This window comes from Dipteris shenzhenensis, chromosome 6 (genome assembly GCF_047967505.1).
Source record: "Dipteris shenzhenensis isolate YYH24624 ecotype China chromosome 6, Dip_SZ_1.0, whole genome shotgun sequence".
Lineage (NCBI taxonomy): Eukaryota > Viridiplantae > Streptophyta > Polypodiopsida > Gleicheniales > Dipteridaceae > Dipteris > Dipteris shenzhenensis.
The window spans coordinates 10,902,396-10,929,955 of NC_141601.1; the positions used below are offsets into that span (position 1 = coordinate 10,902,396).

Genomic DNA, 27,560 nt, shown 5'->3' on the forward strand with positions numbered 1-27,560 from the left:
AGACACGAAGACGAAAGGGATTACAGCGTATGCGTGCGAGCTGCTGCATTATGGGTACAACGTATCCTTGGAGTTGCTGAGGGACACGACGCGCGATCAAGCAACGGCTATACTCGAACAATTCATGGAACAATTTGGAGGGACGCACGACGCGACGCACCCGGTGACGACAATGGAGAAGCTAACGTATATTTTCGACAGGGACTTATACGAGGAGCGCTTCGGTATTGGAAACGATCCTTTCACGGCAACAGAGAAAAACCAGGGCAAGTAAATAAATGCATTCTATTATGGACGTCAAATGAAAAAAAAAGACCGAAAACCTCGATGACTAACGTAATTGTCAATGTTTACGCAGGTACGACATTGAAAGACACGAGCCTCGAGATGAAGGAGGAGCCTCCACTGAAGCGCCCGCGCAAGGGAATCGCGCGAGCCTCGTCGTCTACTGCATCACGTGCAAGCCCAACAACAGAAAGTACATAGGGAGCACGACGGACCTGCCGCGGAGGATCAAACAGCACAATAAAAAACCACCGGCGAAAATGAAAGAGGACTTGCAACGTTACAAGCCCTTTGAAGAAAATTTCGAAATCAAAGTTTTGGAAACAACAGACACCGTAGACAAAGCACGAACTTTAGAGCAGTACTACATAAGGAGCCACAACACAGTAGGTCCATTAGGTTACAACACGCTCAAGGGCCATCCGGCCAGAGCGCGGAAGTACTATTTCCTAAAGCGTAGGAACATAATTTGACCCAAAAAATAAACATTTGTGCCTTCGAAAAAAGGGATCCAATGAAGTTGCAAATGGTCTTGGAACTTTTGTCGTACATACAATGCAGCTTTGGGTTTGGATTTTTCCTGTCACAGTTGCATGCTTCTGGCTCAATTTCGTTTTGATTTATTATTTATACATTTCTGAAATACATCTCCTCGTCGTTCGCTCGAAGTGGAATGACAATAGATTTGCTTACAATGCAAAGAATAGGAATTTGTCTTTCTCCGAAAAAAAGAAAAACTACGTTTTACTGTCGACATGAACAACATCTCTAAAAAAGGTTGCATGCAATTGAACATCAATCTTTTGCATCATTTCTGACAACGTGACTCATGTGAACCTCAACAAGATAGCAAAAGAGAGAAGTATTCATCAAGAGCCCAGCTGGACAAGCACTCTAGTTGCAGACAGGTCCAGCCAGTTTCTTGACTGGGTCAGCCTGTTTTGGGGGCTTCAAAGCCCTGTATAAAGGCCCCTCCAGGGGCAGTTCACTCTTTCAGTGTTTGGGTCCACTGGTGCCTCAATTTAAACTACAGGCTTTCTACCGAGGAATCAGGCATTACCGCCTGCAGATCACCTACAGGGTGAAGAGCAGTACACTGCGCACTTAGGGTTTACAGGATCAACATTGGTGGAGCACTCCTGCAGGTCTTCATGAGGAAGAGAAGCACGAAGGAGTGTCCGAAAGCACATCACGATGCAGCCCACTGAGGCTGTAGCAGAGGACGTAGGCTGACAGAGATTGAAGGTGCCAAAAGGAGGTAGATGACAGTTTTGAGTGGTCAGGGGTCCACATCTAGACAGCACCTTGGCTGCTAGATGGTGGCACACTGAGCACACCCTTTTGTATCAAGTTTTGTCCATTTGTTTGGAGCAATCTATAATGCATGATCTACTGTTCTACCCTATTGTTGCATTGTTCAAAGATCTAAGTCCATGTCCATCTCTCTCTATGCACTGTGTACACATTAAGGAAAGGAGTGAGATTTGAAATAGCACTGAGTGATTTCTGGGCAAATGTTTTCATAATCTTCTCCTGCGTTGGCTGTAGCCACCTCTATTTTCTAATATGGTATCAGAGCCCTTAGGAAGACTCACAAGTGTTGGAAGCTCAAAGGTAAGAACCTTTGGAAGGAGATCTCAGTTCAAGCTTGTAGAAATCGACTCCTATGTCGGAAAGACAGTTACCCTTGTGAGAAGGAAGCTGATCGATATTCAGACAGGTTTACTCCTCCTAAGCCCTTCATATCCTCATTATGGCTAGTAGACTTCCCTGTTGGAGTTTTGTAGGTCATCTCCCCACCTGTGAGCCCCCAAATGAGGAGAGCATGGGGGAGGTGCACCATCAGGGACTCAAAGATGCCAAGGGGGAAAAATTGAGAATAAATGAAGGGATGCCACATGTGCAGCATAGGCAACATTACCAGGCAGCCCTTGGTAGGCTGGACAAGCTCTGAACTGAGGACAAAAGGGCCCATCCATGGGACCACATCTATGAGCAGGACCAGCAGCAAGGCTGCCCAGAGAAGGCAGGGATGGACCTGCAATTGACTGCGCAGCACCCAGGGTCTGGTTGGAGCATTGCAGGAGCCAGGGCACTCAATCAGGCTGGAGAACAGTGGGAAAGAGGCACCTCGAGCAAGAGTGACATGCGTCAGTCAGGCACCATGTTTGGAGGGGTTGGGGCAGCACATGCAAGATGATGCACACAGGACTGAAGGCTGGACCAGCAGCAGATGTCTGAGCAAAAAGAGGGACATTGGCTCGAGCTGATGCAGGAGTGCAGGAGGTGCAGGATAGGTCTGGAGGTGCAGGATAGGTCTGGAGCAGAAGGCCCTGCAGGGAAGTCAGGAAAGTATACAACAAGTAATGGGGGCTGGGGCCATTTCCAAGCCTGGCCCCAAGTCGGCTGGCTACAAGAGAATCACAGACTGGGTCGCCCAGTCTGTGATTTGCTACAGCTACTTCTCATGGCCTTATGAGAAAGTCAGGCCATTTTCCAGGGCATTCAAGCCTCTATAAAGGGCCCCAAGGGGGGCATTCACTGTTCCACCTTGCCCGGTCTTTGATGCCTCATTTTGGGCAACACAGCAGCAGGGAGGTCCAGAACACTTGCACAAGGTCTTCAACTTGGGCTCCCTACACAGCAGCAAGGAAAGACAGAATCGTGGAAGACTTGTGCTCACCATTGGCTCCAGACGGAGGCAGCAAGGAGGTCAAGGATCAAACAGCAAACACTGCCTTTCGATTGGCTGTCCAAGGGAGCAGCAAGAGGGTGTGTTTCTGGGACACCACTACGAAGCCCACAAAAGCTCTAGGAGAGCAACACGAGCTGAAACGTTTTGAAGGTGCCACGAGGAGGTAGGAGAACAGATTTTGAGAGCCACAGGGGTTCACATCTAGGCAGCACCCTGCTGATAGAAGGTGGCACAATGTGTCGACATTTTGTATATGGTTAAGTCATCCTTGGACAAATATATATTATTGTTTCTACTCTCTCTCAGCCCTCAGCCACCCAGACTGTCTGGGAAAAAAAATAAACAGGGCCACTCCATCTCAGCCCAGCTCCCCTCCTCCACCAAGCTGCCGCTCAGCCTCTCCCTCAGGCTGCTCCGAGAGCCACGTTTGCCCCCCATCTTTCTACCTGCAAAGAAAACACACAAAAACAGAAACAAAATAGAGGGAGGCAACAACAGAGACAACTCACACTTGACGATATGAACAAACGCAGCAACATGAGCAGCCTCCAGCTGCCACACAAAAGCAAGCCACCAAGGCCTCTACACAAGCGGCCTCGACTTCCACATTGACCCCCGTACCGGACTCCACATCAACCCCTACATCGACCCCCATAGCAGCCTCGACATCGGTCTCCACATCATCACCATCACCAGTGACATCAATCTTGTCACCTACCTCAGCCCTAGGGGGAGCAGCACCATTGTCCTTGAACTTGGTAACACCGACATCAGAGGTGATAAGGTCACCAAAGGCAGGATCATCCAAAGATATCTATGGATGAGGACCGGGCACCCCTACAGATTGAGGAATGATGTGCCCTTTTGCAGCAGCAGGATGTGGCCCACAAGGAGGGGAAATGGGCTGTTGTTCGTGATGGTAGACTCTTAATTGGCCCCCGTTGAGCACCTGCCTGCTCTCCCGCATAAGGGGTGGGTATATGAGACACAGGATACCGATACCCTATCATGTACCATTTGGAACTGTAAATGGTACCTTATGGTCAGATCCAGGGAACTTCTTGGAGTCATACACAGGACGAGACATAGTCTTCTACATAGAGACACATCAGAGTCCAGAGCACCCGTTGCCGATCGTCAGCGGCTACACATGGGAGTCAGCCGTCAGAGACGAGACAAGGGAGACACGCAGAGTACGAGGGTTCGTAGGAGTAGGAGTAAGCCGTGATCTTTATATAGCAGTATGCTACTTTCTGGCTGAGACATCCCACTTTACCAAGGATATACGTGAGGAGGGCGAGACATCGCCGTACGCATCTCTTCATCCATACATCTCGGACTTCTTGAGCTGCGGGGAAGTCCTTCTAGTCTGGGACTTCAATGCGAGGACGTGCATACGTCAAGCACTGCTTCTCGACTTCCGAGATGATGCCATATTGCTGCCAGACATTGACCTTGATGAGGTAGGCTTGGCAGGAGTCTCCACTGACAGACGGGGACCAGTCACATCATATGGTCACACCTTTCTTGATATGGGTAGGATGGACGATCTTGTTATATATAATGGTCTTAAGCTATGGCCCTCCTTAGGTGGCTTCACTCGCTTTCCACATGGGGGAGGGTCTAGCGTAGTTGACTACATCATGGGATCCCTTGCCTTCACATCGCACATTACCGACTTCTCTGTTTCACCACCACTCCTGGGGGCAGATCACACCTACCTTTTTTTCAACATCTCCACACCCCGTCTCATGGCAACATCCATCACTTCAATCACACACAGCACTTATCATGATATACACTTCGATCATGATCTAGCACCCGCATACTCTGCACGACTATATAAAACTGCTCACGTATATTGATCGCATACCCCTACTAGAGGACCGTGCTGCCTTGATAAGCCGCTCACTCCACGAGGCTGTCCTTCACGCCTTCCCAAACACCACGAGCTCCACTAGACCCCCACCTCTTGGTTCTGTGCCTTGCAATAATTGGTACGATAAGGAGTGTAAGGCTCTTCATTGACAGCTCCGACTCGAGGCCAAACATAGCCTTCTGAGTGAACCAAACACGATACGCGAGTACCGCCGTCTAGTGTGCTGGAAGAAGCAAGCATTTGTCCACCAAAATGAGGAGGTACTAAACATTTTGTTCAGCAACAACTCCAAAGAGTTTTGGCACAAGTTCCTTGAGCGGAAATCACCTTCATCTCTCACCGACACTCAAGTTTGGCACACATATGCACGCAGCCTCTATGATGTTCCCGTCAGCCCGCCCCTGACCTCTCGCACTCACCCAGCCCCACCAGTTGGACTCTGTTACCAAAGGTGTTGTCAAGGATGCAACATTGAAGCTCCACAATGGCCGAGCGAAAGATCACGAGGGACTCTGTATTGAGTTTATTGCATATGGGATTGACATCCTCGCCCCGATCTTCGCAAAGCTATTCAATGAGGCAATTGCCTTGGCTTCCCATACGCATGGACACTTAACACTATCACTCCTATTTACAAGGCTGGGGATCCCATGAGACTGGAAAACTACAGGACCATTATGATTGGGCATGTCATGTCCAAGCTCTATGCATCTGTACTTGACACAGAAGGCAGCCAGTTTGCAGAGATGCAGGGACTCATGACAGAGGGGCAGGTAGGATTCCGGCGAGACCATGGGACCATGGATCACATACTCGCACTCAGGAGTATCATAGAGGAGGCCAGATCACGGAAGCAGAGGGTGTACTGTTGCTTTGTGGATTTTCGCAAAGCTTTTGACACGGTTCCACGATCACTCCAGCTAGATGCAGCATTCCAGACCATTACTTATCTACACCGTGTCAAAAAGTATGGAGGCTAGGTAGTTCTCAGATACATTGTTCGACTCTTCTCAGAGTAGGATCACAGAGTTTCTCCAGTTGGAACGTACGGACCACACAGCCACCGACTACAAACGCATTAGGAACCCGTAGCCTGAGGCACGCCATACTCGACATCAGACGAACATGCAGTTCACGTTGGGTGACCTCCCATCCTTGTTCAGACCTAGGACACGACCCATAGGTGTTACAATAGCCTTGGTTAGGAGTAGAGCCACTGCCAGGAGATCAAGACAGACAACGCCCACAGACAACCGCCAGCGCTCCATCACTGGCTACACATCAGTAGGACCTTGCTCCCTCTCGAGCTCCCTTTGACATTTACACCCTGTGAGGTGGCATTGTACTGGCCAGAGCCGGCATGGCCTGGTGATGTGGATTGATCGACATGATGATGAGGATTGTGGTGGTGATGATGACGATGATGTCATTTTTTACTGGTGATATGACTATGTACAACTCAGGACTTAGCATTCAGCATGGATGATGATGCTCGTTTGGTAGCTCCACCCTTTCTCCTTATTGTATCAGGTTTTCTACCAGTCTCATAGACCCATCGGTCTTTCGTGGACTATAATAAAGTTTCTCTCTCTCTCTCTCTCTCTCTCTCTCTCTCTCTCTCTCTCTCTCTGTGTGCCTGCACTAGTACACCCTATAGAAAGAAGTTTGATTTGAAATTAACTATGTGATTCCAAGGCAGTATCTCTTTCTTTATCTTTCACTGTGGGGAGCATTGGCTATAGCAAGCAACCTTCACCTCTGTTTTCTAACACGGTATCAAAGCATTAAGAGAGATTCACAAGTGTTGGGAGGTTGAAGGTGAGAACCTTGTGAAAGAAGATCTCTATTCAGCTGACTTCTATGGTCTGAAGCACAAGTACCCTTGCAAGAAGGACAATGATCCACATTCAAACACACATACAAATACCTAAGCCCTTCACATCCTCATCATGGCTGCTAAACTACCCATCCCTAGCTTTGGAAGACGGGTAAGCTCGACGGAAGCAACTATCCTCTGCTCGATCCTACACTTTAACATGGTATCAGAGCTCAAGTCCAGCTCTCCTAGGTCAGTTTTAGTTTTAGGGTGTGAGTGTTTCTTGAGTATTCGTTGCAGAGAGAGAGTCTACTATATGAGAAATAGAGATAGGAAAACTCCGAGAGAGTCTATTCGTCTTCTTCCCTTGGAGAAATAGAGTGAAAGACAGGTCTCTACTATGCCAACAGCCGACTCCTAGCAGTGCGAAGATCTCCAACGTGCAATGATCAACAACTCTAGCTCACAAGCAAGCGGCATCAACAGCATAGCAATGACCTCCTACTCTTTCCCTGCTCCAACTACATCAGAGACGACCTGCAACAACCTCGAGCTCATAGGCTTTGATCGCTCAAGATGCTCAGCAGCGCTCCAACCCAGCGGATATCACGAGCCCCAACTGTTGTCAAAGTGAGCCCCAGTGAGCCCACGTCTCCTCTGCCCTGCAGCCCGTAACTCATGAAGATTGCTTCTCCAAGCGTAACAAGGGTATCCTCAAGAAACTCTACGAGCTTGCCTGGATCTCCAGCTGTGGCGTGCTCTCTATAGCATAGCAGCCTGGCTGAGCCTTCAATGGACGTAGGAGCAGCCGTTGTTGCTAGTCGTTGATAGAGGCGCCCCTCAATTCCTCGATCATCTTGACCACTTGCGCCATCTTCGGCCTCTGATCAAGCACCGTTGCCACACATGCCATAGCTATTTGTAGCATCTGCACCATCTCCTCCTCGATGTTTTGACAACGCATCAGCTTCACATCGAACACCTCCGCTATCCATTCCTCACGCACCACTGACTGCACCCACCATGGTAGATCGATCCCCTCCTCATTGGATGTTTGTGTGGGAGCTTTACCGATAAGAAGCTCCAAAAGTGATCTCTTCCACCAGCCGCGACTCAGTCTCCTCCAGTGCCTTGCTCCACGAAACAACAAAGACGCCGAAGCCTCTACCATCGCCGCCTTGAGATCCCTGCAAAGCTTTTGATCTTCTTTTGCACCTTGGGACACGTGGCAATTCCACGTGGTAGGAAGGTTTGGTTAGGATATGGCCAAGCTTGGGTTTGGTTAGTTAGGCAGTGGGGTCAAAGTTTTGCCACGTGGCAAATAAGACTCAACTTTGGTCAAGTTAACCACAATAGCCATGGTTAAGTTATGTGGTTAGTTAATTATGCCACCTCAACCAACTAAGCACACAATCCCTTCACAAGCACACTTTGTAAGTAGCATATGATTCCTGTGCCACATCATCAAAGGCCTCTTTCTTCATAAAACTTTGACAAGCCATAACTTGCAATCCAAGAAGAATTTGCACACGCTCCAAAAAGGAAAAGTAATCGTCTTTTTTAGCTTTACGCGCCTGTCGAGTCAGAATCATTGTTAGCAATTAGACACTGTCAAATTTGAAAGTTTCTTCAACTGGTAAGACCTTTGCAATGACAATACGCACCCCAACTATTAAGAAGTTCATTGGGGAAAGATTTTACACCTGGTCTACACAAATGAGATATCTCTTGATGCATCAGAAGCTTTGGAAGACTGTAAAAGAAGACATACCCACTGCACAAAATGAAGCCTGGAAGGAAAAAGACAAAGCAGCACTATCACTCATTGGTTTGCACTTGGGTCCAAACATAATTCATCATATAGACTCTAAGGATCATGCCAAAGATGCATGGGATGAGTTAAGGAGTGTTTGGTGCAAAATCCAAAAACCAAGAAATTCATCTTAAGATTGAATTCTATGATTTGCACATGAGCTTCAATGAATCCATGGCACAATTTGTCAACAAGATCAAAAGCATTATGACCCAACTAGAAGGCATAAAAGCAAAAGTAGGAGAAAAGGATGCACTTGCAATTCTCCTTAAAAGCATGCCATAAGAGTACAGCGCACTGACAACCACTTTGAAGAATCTTCCAGATCCAACATTTGAGGAATGTGTATCCTCTCTTCTTGAAAAAGAAAGAGAGTTGAAGGCATCGACATCGACATCAACACCCAACAGCAATAATGAAGAACAAACATTGTTCAGTAAAACATCAACAAAGTGTTACCGTTGCGGAAGAATGGGTCACTATCAAAGTGACGGCAGATTGAAGAACAAACCCAAGTGTCACCATTGCAAGAAGTTGGGACATAAGGAAGAAGATTGCAGATTGAAGAACCAGCAGGTCAACTACGTGGAGTCATCATCAAGCCATGAGCAGAATGACAAGAACAACATGTATTGAGAAGCAAAAGCCTTGCCACCTTTAGCCCATATGTTTGTAAATCAAGCCTGTCCACCTGAGAGTAGCTATGAAAGCACTCAGGGAAGGATTTGATCTTGTAATACCCACATCTGACCACCTTAAGTAGCAAGATATGTACTAAGGGGAGAAGTTGTGGGCAACTCCTTTGGAATCAAATTTGAAAGAAATGGTAATCAATAATGAGAATAAAAGCCTATGCCATATAACTATTGCCTTCGAAGATTCATTCCCATCGATTGAAATGTGCATACATACAATCATACAAAAAATTAGAGATATAAAGAAAGAATAATCAAGTTTCAAGTCCTGTGCCATAAGCACATAATTAGAGGCTAAGGTATGGTATAGGAATGTATTAAAGTAGCCACTCTAGGATGTGGACTACATGATGTGAGGATTTGAATCAAGGACATCCACAAGGAGAGATGTGGATCAGAGGATCCAACAGGTGTTGACTGTTCTAAGGGCTCTCTCTATATAAGAAGCCTATTATATATTGTTGATGATATACATTGCAATAGATTGAGTCTCTCTCGTGGTGCTTTGACCCTCCTTGATCATCTTGCTCTTCATGTATCTAGACTAGGAGTGCCCGATCCTTCACTTTAACACTCGGGAGCGTGGTGCTTAGAAGAGGACAGCTGGATATTGTTTGTACCAAGTTTAGCTCAAGATCATCTATAAGTTCATGACTGAAGATGATGGTGCCATCGGTACTCTTGGGATTGTATAGGGTGGTTTGCCTGCAAGGAACCGGTCTTGGAGGACTAAGAGCTGTGGGTTGAAAGACCAATGCACAAGGACATCTCCGACTTGTTCCATAGGGCTTCCCCATGGGAGTCAATGGAGCATCTCCATCGACGTGAGGGGACTAGTCCTTGGTGGGTTGGTGAGAGAGGGTGTTTAAGTTTTGTAGGTCACCTCCCCACTTGTAAGCCCCCAAATGAGCAAAGCATGGGAGAGGTGCACCAACAGGGACTGAAAGATGCCGAGGGGCCCGGGGGCACAACTGAGAAAGAATGCAGGGCTGCCACATGGGCAACAAAAGGCTCAGCCGTCGGTGGGCTGGACAAGCTCTGAATTGACGACAGAGATACCACAATTCACATAAAGTTCTTCATATGAGTTTTGTCACCTATCTTTAAAATGCTTCATAAACCAGCATCCAAAGATCCAAAACCACCTTCTTAAGTATCCTTCAAGTGTGTCCAACCTTTGGGATTGCCAAACAATGGAATGTTTATTAGCTGTCCCAATCATGCTTAACCAACTGCATGCAGCTAAAAACCAAATAAACGAACCTGCACTAGAAGAGCCAAAAGAGTGCAAAGACGGTCTTGTAGCTGAGGCATCTTCCCTGCATAATCGACCATTATTACAGCTCGTAAACTTGTGCATAGGGCAGCTATATCTGCATTTCAGAAACTTTAATGTCAACATACATACAGAAAAAAAGAGGTTAAAAATAGAAACAATAAAATGGATAAATTCAATTAAAACAAAAGAACCAACCTTTTATCCAACAGCTTTGGATATCTTCATATTTCCGTTCTACATATATTTTATTCGTGCACATGTTATTGATATGTGTGGAGATTTCCTTTTTAACAAGAGACTACTCTACCCAGATCTATAGCTTCATTCTTGCAATGTGGCTGTCAAACAACATTTGATGACTATTAGTGAAGACTAGGCTAGTGCATGTAGTGGAATCCCTCACTGACGGTATACAGGCGTAGAAAGGTTGGAGAGTCGTACTAAGACTCAACCTTGGTTATGACCATAGTCGGCTACTCCACTAGATTTATATATCAACATGTGCATAATAGGTTTATCTTATTATATCATTCTTGTAGGGCTCACGGGTGAGCTTTGGCAATGATGACTGAGATACAAAGTTCACGAGGATATACAATGGCTGAGTGTTAGTGGGTATGGTCTCCACGGCGTTTGAAAATGTGAAATGCTATACACCATTGCACTCTAAGGCACTCACAATTGGTCTAGAGCCTTGACACATGTTAGGTATACTTTGGGAAAGTTTGGTTAAAACTTGTGAAACCACAGCCTAGCATTTGGACCTCAAAAAGTCTAGGTCACGCCACACATTAATCAGAAGTAAGACAAAGCGATCATGGGGCAAGTTCTAAAAGACACAATCAATCTCACCTAGCCTAGAGGTAAGGATTAGAACTAATTCCACTGCTGAGCAACACCACACTTAATTCAGATTGCCACACATCATGATGTGCACAATTTGCTTTAATTAGCTTTATGTTTTTGCTTTCTTTGGAGTAACTTTGCAGGTTCACTACACTCTTACTAGATCTCACAATGTTTCAATTGATCTTCTCCCTAGCTTTACGCCTACTCTTACATCCTATGTGTTCCATGCCAATATATGCTCTTTCAGCACAATGGCGCAGCTATACTCTACAAAACGTTTTTTATAATAGCTTCCATTTGCTCCCATGCATGCCTGACATCCTCTTCTTCCTTCCTGAACCCAATTCGTTGCCAAACCTTACCTCTTGGTGAAATCATCACATATCTCATGTTATCACCGCTGCAAATCTGAAAAATTCCAGCGAGCCTGTCCCCTTTTTCAGAAAGTGTGATTCACTCCCAAAGGTTCCTTGTGCATCTCCTAGTTGATAACTCACTCCTACACACCCATCTGTTCTCTGTAACCTGAATCATCAACATGTTCCTCTGCCTAACCTACCTTGAAGAGATTCATAGACAGGTTGAGCTGACAAGAGATGTGGGTCGGATTTCTTTAACTTTTGTCATCGCAAGTTCTTGGAAACTAATGCCTGCATGAGAAACCTTGGGACATGCAATCTGCAGTTCTATCCCTCCTTCAATCCTACACCTCATGTCTGGTCTATATTTTGCATGATTGTGTTATTTCCTTACAACTTTCATGAATGTGGAAATTATTTCTAGATTAAATAACACAGCCGCTGGGACCTATGCACTAATCTATGAACCTTTAACATTGGTATCTGAGCAAAGGTTTTGTGATCCCGTTATCCTTAAGTGGCCTTGGAGTCGGCAATAGGTCATCTTGGAGTTTCATTAAACTTCTATTGTGCTTGAATCATTCAACACTTACTAAGCAACATGCAAGCCAATTGAACCTTGTGTGAATTCCATATGGCTCTAATGTGTCCAACAAGAACCAAGTATCATCACCCTTGGGGGGTATTAATAGCCTCAAGAAAAGATTAAAGAAGAAGAGCTTGGTCACTTTAATTTCCAAGAAGAAGAAGATCAAGAGGGCTGAGCTGGAAAAGAGTGAAGAACAGCCAGCAAACAAAGTGAGATCTGAATTTTTGGAGAAGGACACTTAAGACATCTAGATGTAGTGAAAAATTTTACAATTTCAAGCATGACATGCAGAATAAGTTTGAAGTGATGATGCCTTTTTGTCATCCATGAAGCCCTTGGGAAAAACCATGTGTGGTTCTTTGGCTTCATGCATTACTTTGATCGCTACCCTCATTGCATCTAACAATATTCAATGTAAGCAGCTTCTCCTCGATGTCAAAGGCGGTAACAGGCATGGCCTTTTTTGACCTTCAGACATTCAAGCTTGCAGTCCTTTTGGATCGTGCTTTTGCCCATTGGGACTTGCATGTCATTGTCTTCTTGAGTTATTGTGAGGGTTTCCCTTCCCTAGTCATGGAGCACCTTGGCACCCTTCAGGCACAGTCGTTCCAACAGCATGGGGTATGTAGATAACTTTTACTTTCCAGGTTCGATAAATTTTTCGATCCATTTTTCCAGCCTTACCAAGTTTGATATGAGTGAGATGGTTGCCATGTAAAGGGTATAGATGACCTGAATTAGATTCCTGCACTAATTGCAAGCCAAAACAAGCACACCAGAATGTGGAAGCTCCTTCCTTTGCGGCAAGGTCACCAACCTTCATTTTGGTGGTCTCGGTCTTGGTCTCGGTCTTGAATGACCAGCAAGGCTATCCTTGGATCGCAACCTTGTGCCTTGATGTCATGTAGGAAAACTGTAACATGCGGGGACTTGGTGTGAGCAAATAGATGAAATGCAAAAGGAGAACTCAAGCGTGAGAGACACCAGAGATCTTCTAACTATAGTACACTGCTTTATTTATAATGCTGGCATGGCATAATGCCCTGGCCACTTTTGTACATGAGTGCCAAATCGGCATAGAAAAATGAGCTGAGAAACTTCCCTTAATTATGACTGCGGGAGCATGAGCTATGCTGCCGAAAGACTGTCCAACCTCAACCATATGCTGTCCTTCCCGGGCTGTGTGCAGCGTGGAGCCCTAGCCTTTGACTGTGAGCTGGTACGCTTGCCGTATGGCAGTTGTACAGCTGTTGCTGGGGCAAGCAGAGGCGTGGCAAGGGCTGGAACTGTGGCTTGACACTGCAGGACTGAATGCCAAACTGAGGGGCAAATAGCCCCTTATAAGGGGTTCGAAAGCAGGCTGACCTGGCAGGCAGTTTTGACCGACCTGACCAAGCGTTGACCAACCTGCTTGGTCGGGTCAAATGACCCGACCGGCGACTTGGTCAGCCGTGAGGACTGACCTTGGGTGACCCGGTGGGCCTGCCACTGGGCTCTCGGAATGCCCCAAAAATCCTGCAAATATGCTGCATTGGCTGCAAGATGGTGACTGTGCAGCCAGTTCCCACTGCCACCTGTGCCTGGCACCGATGCATGTGACAAAAACATATGATAGTTGCTTGTTATGGGCCAACTCCCTCGGAGGGGAAGATTTACTAGAAGACACAACTTAGCTGTGTGAGCTTACAAAGCAATAAAGAGAGCAACACTCAGTAGCTGCTCCATTGGTAGAGCACTCTTGCAAAGTGGAAAATGATTTCACCCTGGAAAATGGTTTGTATACTCAAATCCTTTGATAGTGGAACCGCCAAGTGGGGCTCCCTTATATAGGGGATAAACCCCAAACTGACCGACCTGTGCTTTTCACCCTGGAAAATGATTCATATATTGAAATCCTTTGATGTGGAATCCCCAAGTGGGGCTCCCTTATATATGGGATAAACCACCCAAACTGAACGACCTGGTTAGAGGCCTATGGCCCAACCTAAGTGCCGACTTAGTCCGGCACAGTGTTGACTCGGTCTGGACCACTGCTGACCTGCCACGTCACACGTGGCATGCTGAAGATTTGTGGCCTATCTCTTGCACGGACCCCCTGCTGCTTGTTTGCCACATTCAATCTTAGAGTTTCTACATACTTTTTGTTGATTTCTACTTTGGAATCCATCTTGGAGAACATTATTTGTAAACTTTCTACAAGATGAAGCTGTAACTGTATACATCAAGGTTCATAAGATGTGGTAATCTAGATAAACTGTGATGTGGTTAGCAATGAAACTATTCCAATCTTTAGTTGTAGGTTAGTGGCCTCCACCTTCACTACAAGTTGAATCATTGCGCCCAATCTGTAGGAGTAAAGAGATCAACTTCCGCAGCATAGTGGAGTTGTTAAAAATTAACCAGACAGGGGGTACCTGCAATGGAAGACTGATAGATAGCCCAGCAATTCACACAGAAGTGTTTAACTATGGAATCCAAAACTTCTTTACTTTGTGTACTCAACATCCATATGTGCAAGCCGGTAAATAGACAATGCTCAAGAGAGACATAGGATCAACAAACATAATATATTTCTGTCCAATGGACAAAATACAAAAGAGTCTAGAGTCCCACCAGAGCATGATCTTCTGTCCTTTACCAAACGTTGTCCTACTACCTCCTTGGCACTCCTAATCCCTAAGCCCTACATGCTCCTCATAGAGCTTCAGTAGACTTTAGTCTCCGTGCCTTGATCCCTGCACCTTACTGCCCTGAATGTCAGCCTAGGTGTGCAGCCTCCTGTGAGCTCTTTGTCTGCAGGTATTTGCCACCTTCCTCAGTCTTGTGGAAGCCCTTCTTGCTGGCTGTGTCCTGCTCCAATGTGCCTCTCAATTGCTGCCTCAGTGGATCCCTTGATCCCTATGTGTTGCTGCCCTGGAAGACAGCCAAGGGTGCCCTTCCTTGAGCTCTGTCTGCAGTACCCAACTCCCTCTTGGTCCTCTTGGATGTAGGCCCAAATTCTGCTGGTCCGCTGCTCTAGTATGCGCTCTGAAGGCTGCCACAATGGATGTGTAATGCCCCTTTCAGGAGCTCCTTTTATAGGCCGTGAAGAGCCCCAAATCAACCGACCCAACAGCCTCAAAATGGCCGACCCAGTCAGCCCCTTCCTGGCTGACTGGCTGGTCTGCCCCAACTGACCTGGTTGGCTGGCTTTGACCTGGCCGTCTATGTCAGCACCTAGCTACATGGCAAGCAGCCAGTGGCCCAGGCCATTCTCTGCCCCAAATCGGGAGCTGTTGAAGGCCAGACACTTGCCAAACCTAGGCGCCTACCTGTGCCAGCAAACAAGCCATTTGTTGGGCCTCTTCCAGCCCCTGGATCCTTTGCTGCAGTTTTGTACACCCAATGACAGCAGTCTGTACAGTACCTGTCTCCAATCTGCACTGTTCTGGCTGATCTCGACCTACAAGTTTGTGTGTTGTTTCTTTACGTTTCAACTCTCATCGCATATGCTCCTACTCTTCCACCCATCTCCATACAGTTTCACCTATGCAGCACCAAAACCCCCTGTTTTAGTTATTGATGTCTAACCTCAATATCGAGTAGGTACGAGCACCAGGAAATCCCATGAGTGCGACAGAGAGCACCTTTACCAAGCACTAGCACTGTCAAGGAAGTAAGGCCATGGCAGCAGCAAGAATGGCAATGACAATGAAGATGGAGGTATCGACTACGGAGAGTGACTGCCGAAGTGGATAAGGGCACAAAGAGCTTATGTAAGAGGAAAATACACTGAAAAATGTCATGCAAAGGATTTTAAAATGCCCTTATGCAACAGCACGTCAATGGAGAGGATGCACCTCCGGAGTACCTACTGCATGTGACGCCCCTGCTGGAGTGATCTCCATGTCCACCCAATGATGACAGCCAATCAAGTCTAGATTTAAGAGCTTCTTACCACGTGGCAATTTGCCATGTATACTCGGTCTGTACACTATGACCAAATGAGTCGACGCTCCATATGGTTTTGCTCGGCTTCCATTGAAGAGCTTGAGAATCACCTGACCTTATAGATCCTCTAGCTGTACTGTTCCATTGCTGAAAACCTCAGTGAGCCTAAAGGCCCCATTCCATCTGATTTTAGATTGGGTTTTAATGACTCTAATTTGTATTATACAACAAAATAAGCATGTGTTCCTTAAGATTCTTTTTCACAATTTTCTGATCATCCCAAGCTTTCCTTGTCCTCTATATCACCTAATCACTTCATACAATTCACACGTCTCATTTCCCTTACAAAAGCCAGTAATCCTACTATGGTATCAGTGGGAAATGGCTCCTTTTGTAAGCTAAAGTGGAATAGAGTCGGCATTCTCGTGAAACTACAAGGGAGTATATCCTAAAAGAAAAGCTCATCTCAATCCCCAAACTCTACGATAAAGGTCGGCAAATGTACTCGCAGGTCGTGACATTAGATGTGTCCACTCAAAATGCTTCAGTATAGCACCCATATGAAAATATGTCCCCTGGTATAGACGACTAATATATAATTGAAAGCAGAGTGACCATCCCAATGTTCATCATCACTCCAAGTAGCAATGACCCTTACGGCACGTCTTAACCTTTTTCACCGCGCCCTGCACTTGGTGCTCATCGTCTCAAAGTGAAATATCCTCACCACCAGAGCAAAATTGTTAAAAGAGACTGGTGAACTTCTTGCCCGAGAGAAGCTATGATAGCCTTGCAAGAAATGAAAGACTGCATCCCAAGCTAACAGCGTAAATTTCAAAAAGAAAACTTTGATACATTGTAGCAGAGCAGAATCGATACAGAATGCATCCCAAGCTTCCAGCATGAAATTCGAAAAGAAAACTTTGATACATGGTAGCAGACTAGCATCGATATGATCAAATCCACGCAAATTTTTTAAGTGATGGCAACAGCGAGATTGGAAGTGAGAGGAGCATAGTGATGCAAAAGCAAAGCGCATTTATACATACCAATGGCAATCCGGCGGCGAGCAGGTGCTTTGAGACGCCAGCCCATTTGCTTAAGGCAGTGATGCAGAAGAATGTCGAGATGCTTAAGCTCCAATGCAGAATGCTCAGCCATGATGTTGTGGGTAATTCTTGTTGCAAAAAATGATGATGGCAATTTAGTGAGCAATCTCGGAGCTGGGCAAGCCAACCAATGGTGTTGGAGAAGAGAGGAATCTGCATTCATATGCCAAAAGGCCGATTTGACCAATGAGCACACATTGCCCTTCTTTGCGGTTACTGCAAGTTTACATCCAGGCATCTATGTCCTCTGTCATGAACTGTACGCTTGGGACAAGCTCTGTTCTTAGAATTGATCGGGAGTTATTATTAGTTCACATTGCCAAAGGCAAAGCCATAGTGTTTGTTAGCACAGCTGGGCAGCCAGACTATAGCAACTAGATGCTTTCCCGTCTAAAGAGACTTCCAAAGCATGGAAGTCAATTACTTCTATTTCATTTTTGGCCTGTCCTCTATGGACGGCCTTACTAAAGGCACCCTCCCTTGCCAAAGGGAAAATTCATTTTTCACTGAATTTTCATTGCTTGAAGGCTTTAGTAAAGGCTCCTTCCCTTGAGAAATGAAAATGACGTAGATTTTTTACAATTGGTGCAAGTTTCATTGCTATTTTTCATCCCTTAAATTTCTCCATCTTTTTCTCTAGTTTCTCTCTCTCTCTCACCCCCCCTCTCTCTCTCTCTCTCTCTCTCACACACACACACTTTTTTGGTGGATCTCTCTCACACATACACATAGCTTTCCGCCCTCTTTTCCATGGTACCCATCCAATTCATCTTCTTTTTCCTTATTTTGGATCTTGGGCAGGCCTTATGAATGATTTTCATCATTTATAGCTTTTTTTGTGATTGGTGGGGACCATGTGTTTCCTCTCTATTTTTCTCTTCTTTCTATTTCGGGCAAGCCCAGTGACCAGCTTTCACTTTCTATTTTCTACCCCAGAATATCTCACACTCTCTCTCTCCCCCCCTCACTCTCTCCTTCCCCCCCCCTCTAGCTCCAATTCATCTTCTCCCCCCCGCCCTGCCCCCCCCCCTCTCTCTCTCTCTCTCTCTCTCTCTCTCTCTCTCTCTCTCTCTGCGCTTTCAGTCCTCTTTTCCATGCTATGCATTCAATTCGTTTTCTTTTTCAATCTTGAGCAGGTCTTATGAATTATTCTCATCATTAAACTTGTTTAGAAGCAAATTTAAAATTTTCTTTTTGTGAAAATCCTAAATTTTATGATTAGTCCAACTCCCCACTTTCTATTTGAAATCCTCCACCTTTTTCTCTACTCCCCCCCCCCCCCCCTCTCTCTCTCTCTCTCTCTCTCTCTCTCTCTCTCTCTCTCTCTCTCTCTCTCTCTGTTTTCTTTATCTCGTGTAGCCTTACTACACATCATCTCTAGTTATTCTTTTTCACTTTTTTGATCTTGGGAAGGCTTTATGAATGATTAAATGTCATTCACCTTGTTTATGAATAGACTTTCCTCTTTACTTTTTCATGAGCATTCGCTATGGGTAGGCTATAGCAACTAGATGCTTTCCCGTCTAAAGAGGACTTGCTAAACATGGAAGTCAATTACTTCTATTTCAATTTTTTACAAATAGACTTTCCTCTTTACCTTTTCATGAGCATCTCCCGACAGTGGCTTTTGGACATAGGAATGGATTCTTAAATTCATAGCTTGAATGCTTGGTTGCATACTCGGTTAAGCATCTTTGTGGCAGCTTCAAATAAGCAAATGTTATGGGACAAGTCAATCAAAGGACTATTGCGAACGAATTTCCTTTTCATAACTTTACATGTTTGGGCACACTATCGAGTCCCACTCAATGATGGACCTATCGACTTGAATCTCTTATTGCTTGGCGCCCTTCCTGCTGCAGTAGATCGTAGCTCAACCGAGCTTCCTTATTGTCATATGCTCCCTTTTCTCCACAATGCTCCAGAGATGGCATAACTTCAAGACCCACGCAATAACCACACTAGGTGTTCACTTGTTTGCCTTCTACTCAAGGGTCTTCTCTTGCCTCTGGGATTCTTCCCAATGAGTACAGAATCTTACCAAGTTGGAAGTGAGGTCTCAGCAGACCTTTGAAGATCTTATGAGCCTCCTTGTATAGTCTATGATCGAACAGAGTCTACTGAGCATCAAAGGGATGTTCTGCCTGTGAGACTCATTGCTTTCATCCAATCCTATTCAAAAAGTGGAATCATCTTGCTCGACCTCCTCCCAAGGGCCACCTCTAGAGGTAAGATTCCTGGACCAGCCAAAGATGGGACCTAAAAATGGTGGTTACGTGGTCTGGATATCGAAACTATTTGGCCCTTTCTGAGGTTTCCAACGAGGTGGAAGTGGCTAATTGATAAGGCAATCTATCTTGTTCTTTTTCTTCAAGTGGCTAAGCTATGTGAAGAATATTGTGCTCTATTCCTATTCATCTTGGAGTCTAGTCGAAAAAGTGCAGTGTTGTTGGCACTCCTTGCCTCTTGTTTTGTATTATAAATGAATGCTATGATAGAAGGGTAACTTGAGAGGGTATCATAGAAGGGTAGCTTGAGAGGGGTTTTCAGGGTTGTTCTATCTCCTTTGGCACACCTAGCGAAATTTTCACCTTGGCTTTACGTAGCTATGTAGGGTTGGAGGTTGGTTTCTATGTATGGTTAACACATATGAAGCATATGATCTACACTCCGAATGAATCCTTGAGTCTGCTCAGTTTGAGCCTTCTAAACCTGTAAGTCGTAAGCCGTAGCTCTACTTGAACTTTTGATTCCGTTATGGCTAACAAACCTCTAGGGGGGGTTGTTACATTGCTTTCATCGTTGCCAGATGAGCATATTTTTCCCCAATGCTTACTTGAATACATTTATTCTTTTACTTTGTCATAACAAAAGTGGCTTAAAGTCCTTTGAAGGATGAAGATTCTACAAATTAGGTTTTTGTTCCACGTTGAGTGACTGTGTCATGTAACTCTTGTAATTTGTTCCCGACACATCACTAGCACCATTACCATTATTCCTTAAGTGGACACTATATTTGGTTATTGCAAAGGGTTATGCTATGAGGTCTAGCATAGTTTATTCATATATTTGCTTCATCCTTTTTTAGAATGGTAGGACAGAGACACATCCCAAATGATGTCGTTAATATACATCAAAAGTTTGGTGTTGTCAAATGCTAACATAATTTTGATGCAATTCAAGAAGGAGACTCTTAGCAAGTGTGACTTTGATGTAATTCAAGAAGGAGATTGTTCTAGTTGACACCTACATAGCTCCTCTGCTTCACCTTGGAGTTCACCATGTTGTTGCTGAACGTTCTCAAAGATGCCAGACACCTCATTGGTGAACTTTGTTTACACTTTTTTCAGCATGGACTAGGAGACGGACACTTTGTGGCTTTAGGCTCCTTTGCCTAGCTTGTGACACAACCTTATCCTTGCAACTAACTCCATTAAGGAATAGTCTAGGAGCCATTATCAAGGATTGGGGAGCCAACTATGTCCATTTGACTTATCATTATGGGTTCCTCCATTGCAAGAATTCAGCTTGGGGCCAAATTTATTTTATCTTCATTCCATGGATTGTTTTGGTAAGTAGTCCCCTATAAAGCCTTTGAGGACGACTATACCAATTTCAAAGTAGTGTTTCATTCTATACAACCCAAGCAATACTCTACGAGGTTATGTTTCCTTTCCCCTGGTGGAACACTATAAAGCAAAGCAAGCATGCCTTCTATGGATTCTATTTCTTGATGTGGTGGCCATGCCATGCATTCTTCCTCCTTTGAATTCATGTGTTGCTACATGCAATGCTCTAGACTTTTGTGAAAATAGTATGTCTATTTCCAAATTGCCTAAGGATGATTACAAACTAAGATTTGACCTCGGCATACTTACAATTCCTCATGTACTTTGCTCATTTGTAAGAAAAGAAAAGTAATGAATGAATGTGAATTTGAATGTAGGTTCACAATTCATCAATTGCTTATAGCATAATCAATTCTTGAAGGAAAAGGGTCTTCTATTTATAACATTGGCTCTATGCTATGCAATACAACCGCATGAGCTGAACTCTAAACATCCATGCCTTTTATAACTCACACTGGAACTTATCATCTACTAAGTATTGAATTCCTATCGTCAACCATTTGTGGCAATTTCACAACTCAACATCTAGCAATCTCAACCCCCAACAATCTCACAAATCAATTTGAGAACTCAAATCAACTATTGTCATAGAAAAATGGAACCCTTCTACAATGTACTACTCCGCCTTACATACTTTTCATGCTTGATGCTAGGCATGCACTACACATTGAGCATCTCACCTCTAATATTGCTCTTCCACTACTATGGTAGATTCTCTTGAGACTTGGACTATAATTTGTGCTGTGATTTCTTTAGATGCCTTTCATTCACTATAGCACCTAAAATGAATTTATTTCTTGATGTGGTGATTCCATTCCTTCTTCTTTAATTCATGTGTTGCTAAGACTAGTTTGAAATTGTCTAAGGACACAAACACTCAATGAGACTTGAACTCAACATTCTTATAATTCCTCACGTAGTTTGCTTGTAGGCTAAGCAGAGAGGTGGACAAATTTGAATTGGAATGTAGGTGCAAAAATGCATCAGCTCAAAGGATAAATATTATTTGAAGGAAAGGAGTGTTCTAGTCATTGCATCAACTTTGTGCAAGGCAATACAAATCGCAATAGCCAAGCTATACACGCTTGTCCTTTTTATAGACTCACATTCTTAAGTCATCATCTACTAAGCACTAAAGGCCTATCCTCAACCATTTATGGCAATGCCAAAACTCACAGATTTGGCAATGTCATTACCTACTCAACCCACCACAATATCACAACTCAACTCTAGAACTTGCACTAATAGCTCCCACACAAAATTGGAATCCTTCTACAATGGACTGCTCCTCTTATGTACTTATATCACCCTCATACTTATCACCCTCCATGTTTGGTGTGCACTCCATGCTGGGCATCTCGCCTTTGATGTTGCTCTTCCACCGCTATGGTGATTCTCTCAAGACATAGCAGTACTACCATTCCAATGAAATATGTAGTTTGATTCCTTGAAGTATCTTTTGTTTGATGTTGCACCTTCCTTGAAATTTGGCCCTCATTGTGGAGTATCAGTTCATATGACTCATACATTAGCGGATGGATCATTAGACACCTTTGTTCTAGGGGTTTTTTTTTCCCATAATGGCAAAGTTCCCTTGAGGGAACCAGAGTTCTCCATCCATCTTTAACAGATAGAAGCCACAAGTGTGTTGAATGAGTAGATTGAGTAGCCAACATCAGCGGTGTGAATCCTCCACTCTAGTTTGCTCAAGCTACTATTACTCAATCCTCTCTTTCTGTGATTTAGTCCAAATCTGTGCATTCCATAGAGTTTCTCCATTCCATCATTCTTTGAATCTCTTCTCCAATTTGAAGCCTTCTTCCTAGTCTCCTTCTCACCCAACCTCTTCACTACTTTCTGATATTCAGTTTGAATTTCTCCATTCAAACTTTTCCAACTGATTTGTTCTCATTCAAATTCATCTACTCAGGCTGCTTTCTTTTCCATTACACACAGAGAGAGAGAGATGAATCAGGGCAGCATCGATATGGATTTTGCATCAACAGACTATACCAAGAATTTTGAGGATGGAGAGCCAACACTAGGACCTAAAGATCATGTTAAAAGACAAGGATTGAAAGAAGATGAATATGGTAGGAAAAAGTCAAGTTGAATGCCTTAGGATATCTTGCTTCTTGTTGTTAACCCTGTGGCAACAAGGGCCAGAAGTGCAGTCTAGGACAACAACTATGAAGACCATTGTGTGTGTAGAGCAGCGGCAAAGCTCCACTTGTAATATCTTGAGCCTGAAAAATGGTATGATGAATCTTAAAGGATGAGGGTAGCCAAAATACTCTCTAGAAAAGAACCAATCATACTTGCAAAATCAGGATCTACAGAGAGAAATACTAAATCTAGAGAGAGAAAGACAAAGTCTACACTTTTAGAGGTCCCTCCACTTTGTGTAGGGACCCAAAAAGTCCCTCCACTTTGTGTAGAGACCCAAAATGTCCCCTCACTTTGTGTAGAGACCCAAAAGGTCCCCCCACTTTGTCTAGAGACCCAGAAGGTCCCCCCCAAAAGTTGAGGGACCTTCGAAAGTGTAGGCTTTTAGTATTTCTCTCTCTATATTTAGTAATTCTCTCTCTAGAAGGCCACATTTAACATTTGCCTAGCTGACCACACAAAAATGAATCCATTGGGTATCATTGACAATGTGTCAACAAAAATTGTTGGAGTAAGGTTCACGCTCCAGTTTACTATCTTGGATCTTCCCAAGGGAGCCATAGCATACCAGATATTGTTGGGAAGACCATAGCTTCGAGAAGCGTCGGTACTCCATGATTGGGGCACCAATAGAATCACTATCCAAAATAGAGAAACCGTTGTCAAGATAAATTTGGGAAAAGGGGAAATCAAACCCACTATTCCTAGAAATGTTGAAGACACTTCTTTCACTACAACCACCAGTCATGCGTCCTCTGTACCTACCAATGTACTAAAGCCCATAGAAGGGGATACACAAAGTGACATCAATAATTGGATACAAACGTTGGCTATAATAGATAATTGTAAAACAACGCATCTAATGTTGCCAGATGTGGATGCCCAAATGATACAACTAGAAGCACCAATCTGGGATGATGAATCAGAAGTAGTAGAAATGCCAGTCTTCATGACAGGCGTCGAATGGGACGGTGACCCTGAAGAGTCCATAATAGAAGGCTATGGTGCTAACATAGATTGGGATATGGAAACAGAAGCTGATAATGCAACCTTGGAAGGGCAAGTATTTGACAATGACTTGGCAATCCTATAGGCACTCATGGCCATAGAATCCCCAAGATCGACCCTCTAGCACTATCCAATAGCAATCGGTCCAAGAAAAAACAAAGGAGGGCATACAGCACCAAAAGGCCAAGGTAGAGCACTTCAACCAATTCAAAAGAATACAGACCAGAGTGATAGAATTGTACTTAACTAGCCCACAAAATCACCTAAGTCCCCAAATTTTAAATGGGATCCTAAAGGGCTTGAAGGTGTTTGTATGACCGAAGAACCACTCCTTAAGAGTGCGACTCCTATTGAAAATCCATCACTGGTCTCACAAAGCAAAAAGCTTAGAAAGTTCAAACCCAATGTGAGAATGAAGAGTGAAATGGTGAATAGTAACAAAAAAGAAGAACAAGGGAACACAGGTGAATTAGACCAAATATCTTCCAATGGAGCTAGCAGCCAAGCAAGCACCTCAAAGTGCCATGAAGGCCTAAGGGAAGTTCCCGATCACTTCAAAAACTACACTAGGGGAGAAGCGACAATAGCAATGCCTAGGCCAGTCAGGGAATAAAAGCTCACAGAAATAGAGAATATTGAGGATACCCCAGTTTATGAAGGACCAGCCAAGACAAGAAAACTGAATCTTGCCTTGGACGAAGAAGAAGAAAAGCTTGTATACATCGGTGAACAACTCACTCTAGAAGAAGAAAAAGAATTAAAAGCATTGCTAATGGAATATAGGGATTGCATGGCTTGGCCCTACAAAGAAATGAAAGGGATTTCCCCAGAAGTTGTAGTACATACCATACCAATAAGGGAAGGATCCCAACCAAATGTATGTGGACCTTACATGACAAATCCCAAGTATGGGACCCACGTCTATGAAGATGGATGTTGGTTTCATTTATGAGATCGAGCATACCGATTGGGTGTCACCAATTGTGATTGTTCCTAAGAAAAACAACAAGCTTAGAATATGTGTGAATCTCAAGAACATCAATGCAGCAACAATCACAGATCATTATCCCCTACCATTGACTGAAACAATTTTAGAAAGGGTAGCAAGAACTGAAGTGTATAGCTTCTTGGATGGGTTCAACAGCGGGTACAACCAAGTACAAATTGCACCTCAAGATCAGGCAAAGACAACATTTACCACAGAATGGGGCATTTTTGCATACAAACTCATGCCATTCGGCTTATGCAATGCCCCATCTACTTTTCAAAGGGTAATGTACACTGCCTTCAAGGAATTTCTCAATAACTTCCTACAAGTCTTCCTTGACGACTTGTGCGTACACTCAGGAAAAAAGGATCACTTGAAATGCCTTGAAGAAATCCTTAAAAAATGTAGGGAGTATGGAATCTCTTTGAATCCTCTAGAATGCCAATTCTTGGTCACACACGGAGTAGTCTTGGGACACATAGTCTCTCGACACGGGATTGCAATTGACATGGAGAAAATAAAGACGATCATGGAATCCAAGTCTTCATGGGACATGCCGAATACTATAGAAGATTCATACTGAGGTATGCCATGATTGCAAGGCCCCTATATAAGCTCCTAGTCAACTTCATCTAGATAGACGAATGCAAACAAGCATTCGAAAGTGGAGATTGATCACAACCCTTGTTCTAATGGCCCCAAATTGGGACATAGAATTTCATGTACATACTGATGGTTCCAATTATGTAGTAGGGAGTGTGTTATGTCAACCTGGCAAACACAACAAAGACTACCCATAGTATACTTTGCAACAAACAGCTAAATGATGCGGAGGTGAATTACACCACAACAGAAAGAGAAGCCTTGGCAATGATCTACAGCGTGAAGAAATTTTGACACTATCTATTCGCTACTAACTTTATCTTCTACACAGATCATCAAGCCTTATTATATCTTGTGAATCGGCCATGTACCACAGCTCGGATCACTCGATGGCTTCTATTGCTACAAGAATTCAATTTCAAAAAAGTGGTGAGAAAAGGAGCTCAACATTTCATTGCCGATCACATGTCAGGATTGAGGACAGGAGAAGAGCCAGAGGAATGAAGATGACCTACCAGATGCCACATTATTTCAAATAGATGCTGTGCCTGATTGGTGTGCAGACATCATAGGGTACTTAATGGCAAGAAGACCACCTCCTGAAATGAAAGCAGTGGATGCTAGCCTCACCAAGGTAGTAGAACCAAAGCATTCTGATTGGGTAGAGAAGCTAAATGTAGCAAACCACACTCAAGGTCAGTACAGGAGATACACATTTTCAATTGGTGTACGGCCTTGAAGCTGTGGTCCCACTGGAATTTGTAATACCCAGTCTACGCATAGTAGTATAAGAATGTATGGGAGATTATACATCGCTGAAAGACTCTACCAATTAGAGAAGCATATAGAGGAAAGACAGTGAAGCCTTAGTAGTCATGCTGGCCCTCACAATTGATGACCATTTGCCCAACCTCAACTTCAATCCAAATCAACAGATAGATGCTCAAACAACAAGTGACCTCTTTCAAAGAGCCATATCTCTTCAAGGACATTATGTTTGTTTGTTTGAAGAAATTGTTGACGCTGGCTTCTTAAAAACTGAGCAAGCAATCTACGGTGTTCATGGATTACAAGGAAAAGATCGACAACAAGCTCGCTTCATCTATCACCGCTGCCATCTTTACCATACTCATTGGGTACAGAAAACTGCAACACAACATCGTGTGCAGACTCAACCATAACCCGAGGACGGGTAATCAAATCGGTCCAAGGGAGTTGTTAACCCTGTGGCAACAAGGGCCAAAAGTGCAGTCTAGGACATCAACTATGAAGAGCATTGTGTGTGTAGAGTAGTGGCAAAGCTCCGCTTGAGCCTGAAATATGGTATGATGAATCTTAAAGGATGAGGGTAGCCAAAATCCTCTCTAGAAAAGATCCAATCATACTTGCAAAATCAGGATCTACAGAGAGAAATACTAAATCTAGAGCGAGAAAGACTAAAAGCCTACACTTTCGGAGGTCCCTCCACTTTGTGTAGAGACCCAAAAAGTCCCCCCACTTTGTGTAGAGACCCAAAAGGGCCCCCCACTTGTGTAGAGGCCCAAAACGTCCCCCCCAAAAGTGGAGGGACTCTTGTCCAAAAGGTCTCCTACAAAAGAGGTCCCACCACGGAGGTACCTACTAATTGTGTAGAGACCAACATGTATAAATATCTCTCAATGGAATGAAGCTCCCACTCTTTGGGGTTTAGTGTTTAAGCTCACTATTGTGTTCATGCGATTGATCTCCATTGCGTCCATGCTCTCTTACACTATCGTGTTCTAGCATGCCCTTACCCTTATAGTCTCTACCCTTGTACTCCCTCCTCCTCCTCCTTCCTCCTCCTTCCTCCCTCCTCCTCCCTCCTCCTCTTCCCTTCTCCTCCTCCT

At 44.3% G+C, this 27,560-nt stretch overlaps 1 protein-coding gene across 1 annotated transcript in view; it reads right to left on the reverse strand.

The window, feature by feature from the left end:
- The window catches only part of LOC147900774 (uncharacterized), a 30,034-nt gene extending 12,365 nt beyond the window's left edge, over positions 1-17,669 (reverse strand). The window contains exons 1-2 of the mRNA XM_087375830.1: positions 17,239-17,669; positions 10,447-10,556 (exon numbers count right to left, since the gene is read on the reverse strand). Of these exons, the coding sequence (XP_087231956.1) occupies positions 10,447-10,556; positions 17,239-17,536 (408 nt within the window). The 5' untranslated portion in view covers positions 17,537-17,669. The remainder of the gene's footprint in view (positions 1-10,446; positions 10,557-17,238) is intronic.
- Positions 17,670-27,560: the final 9,891 nt, after the last annotated feature.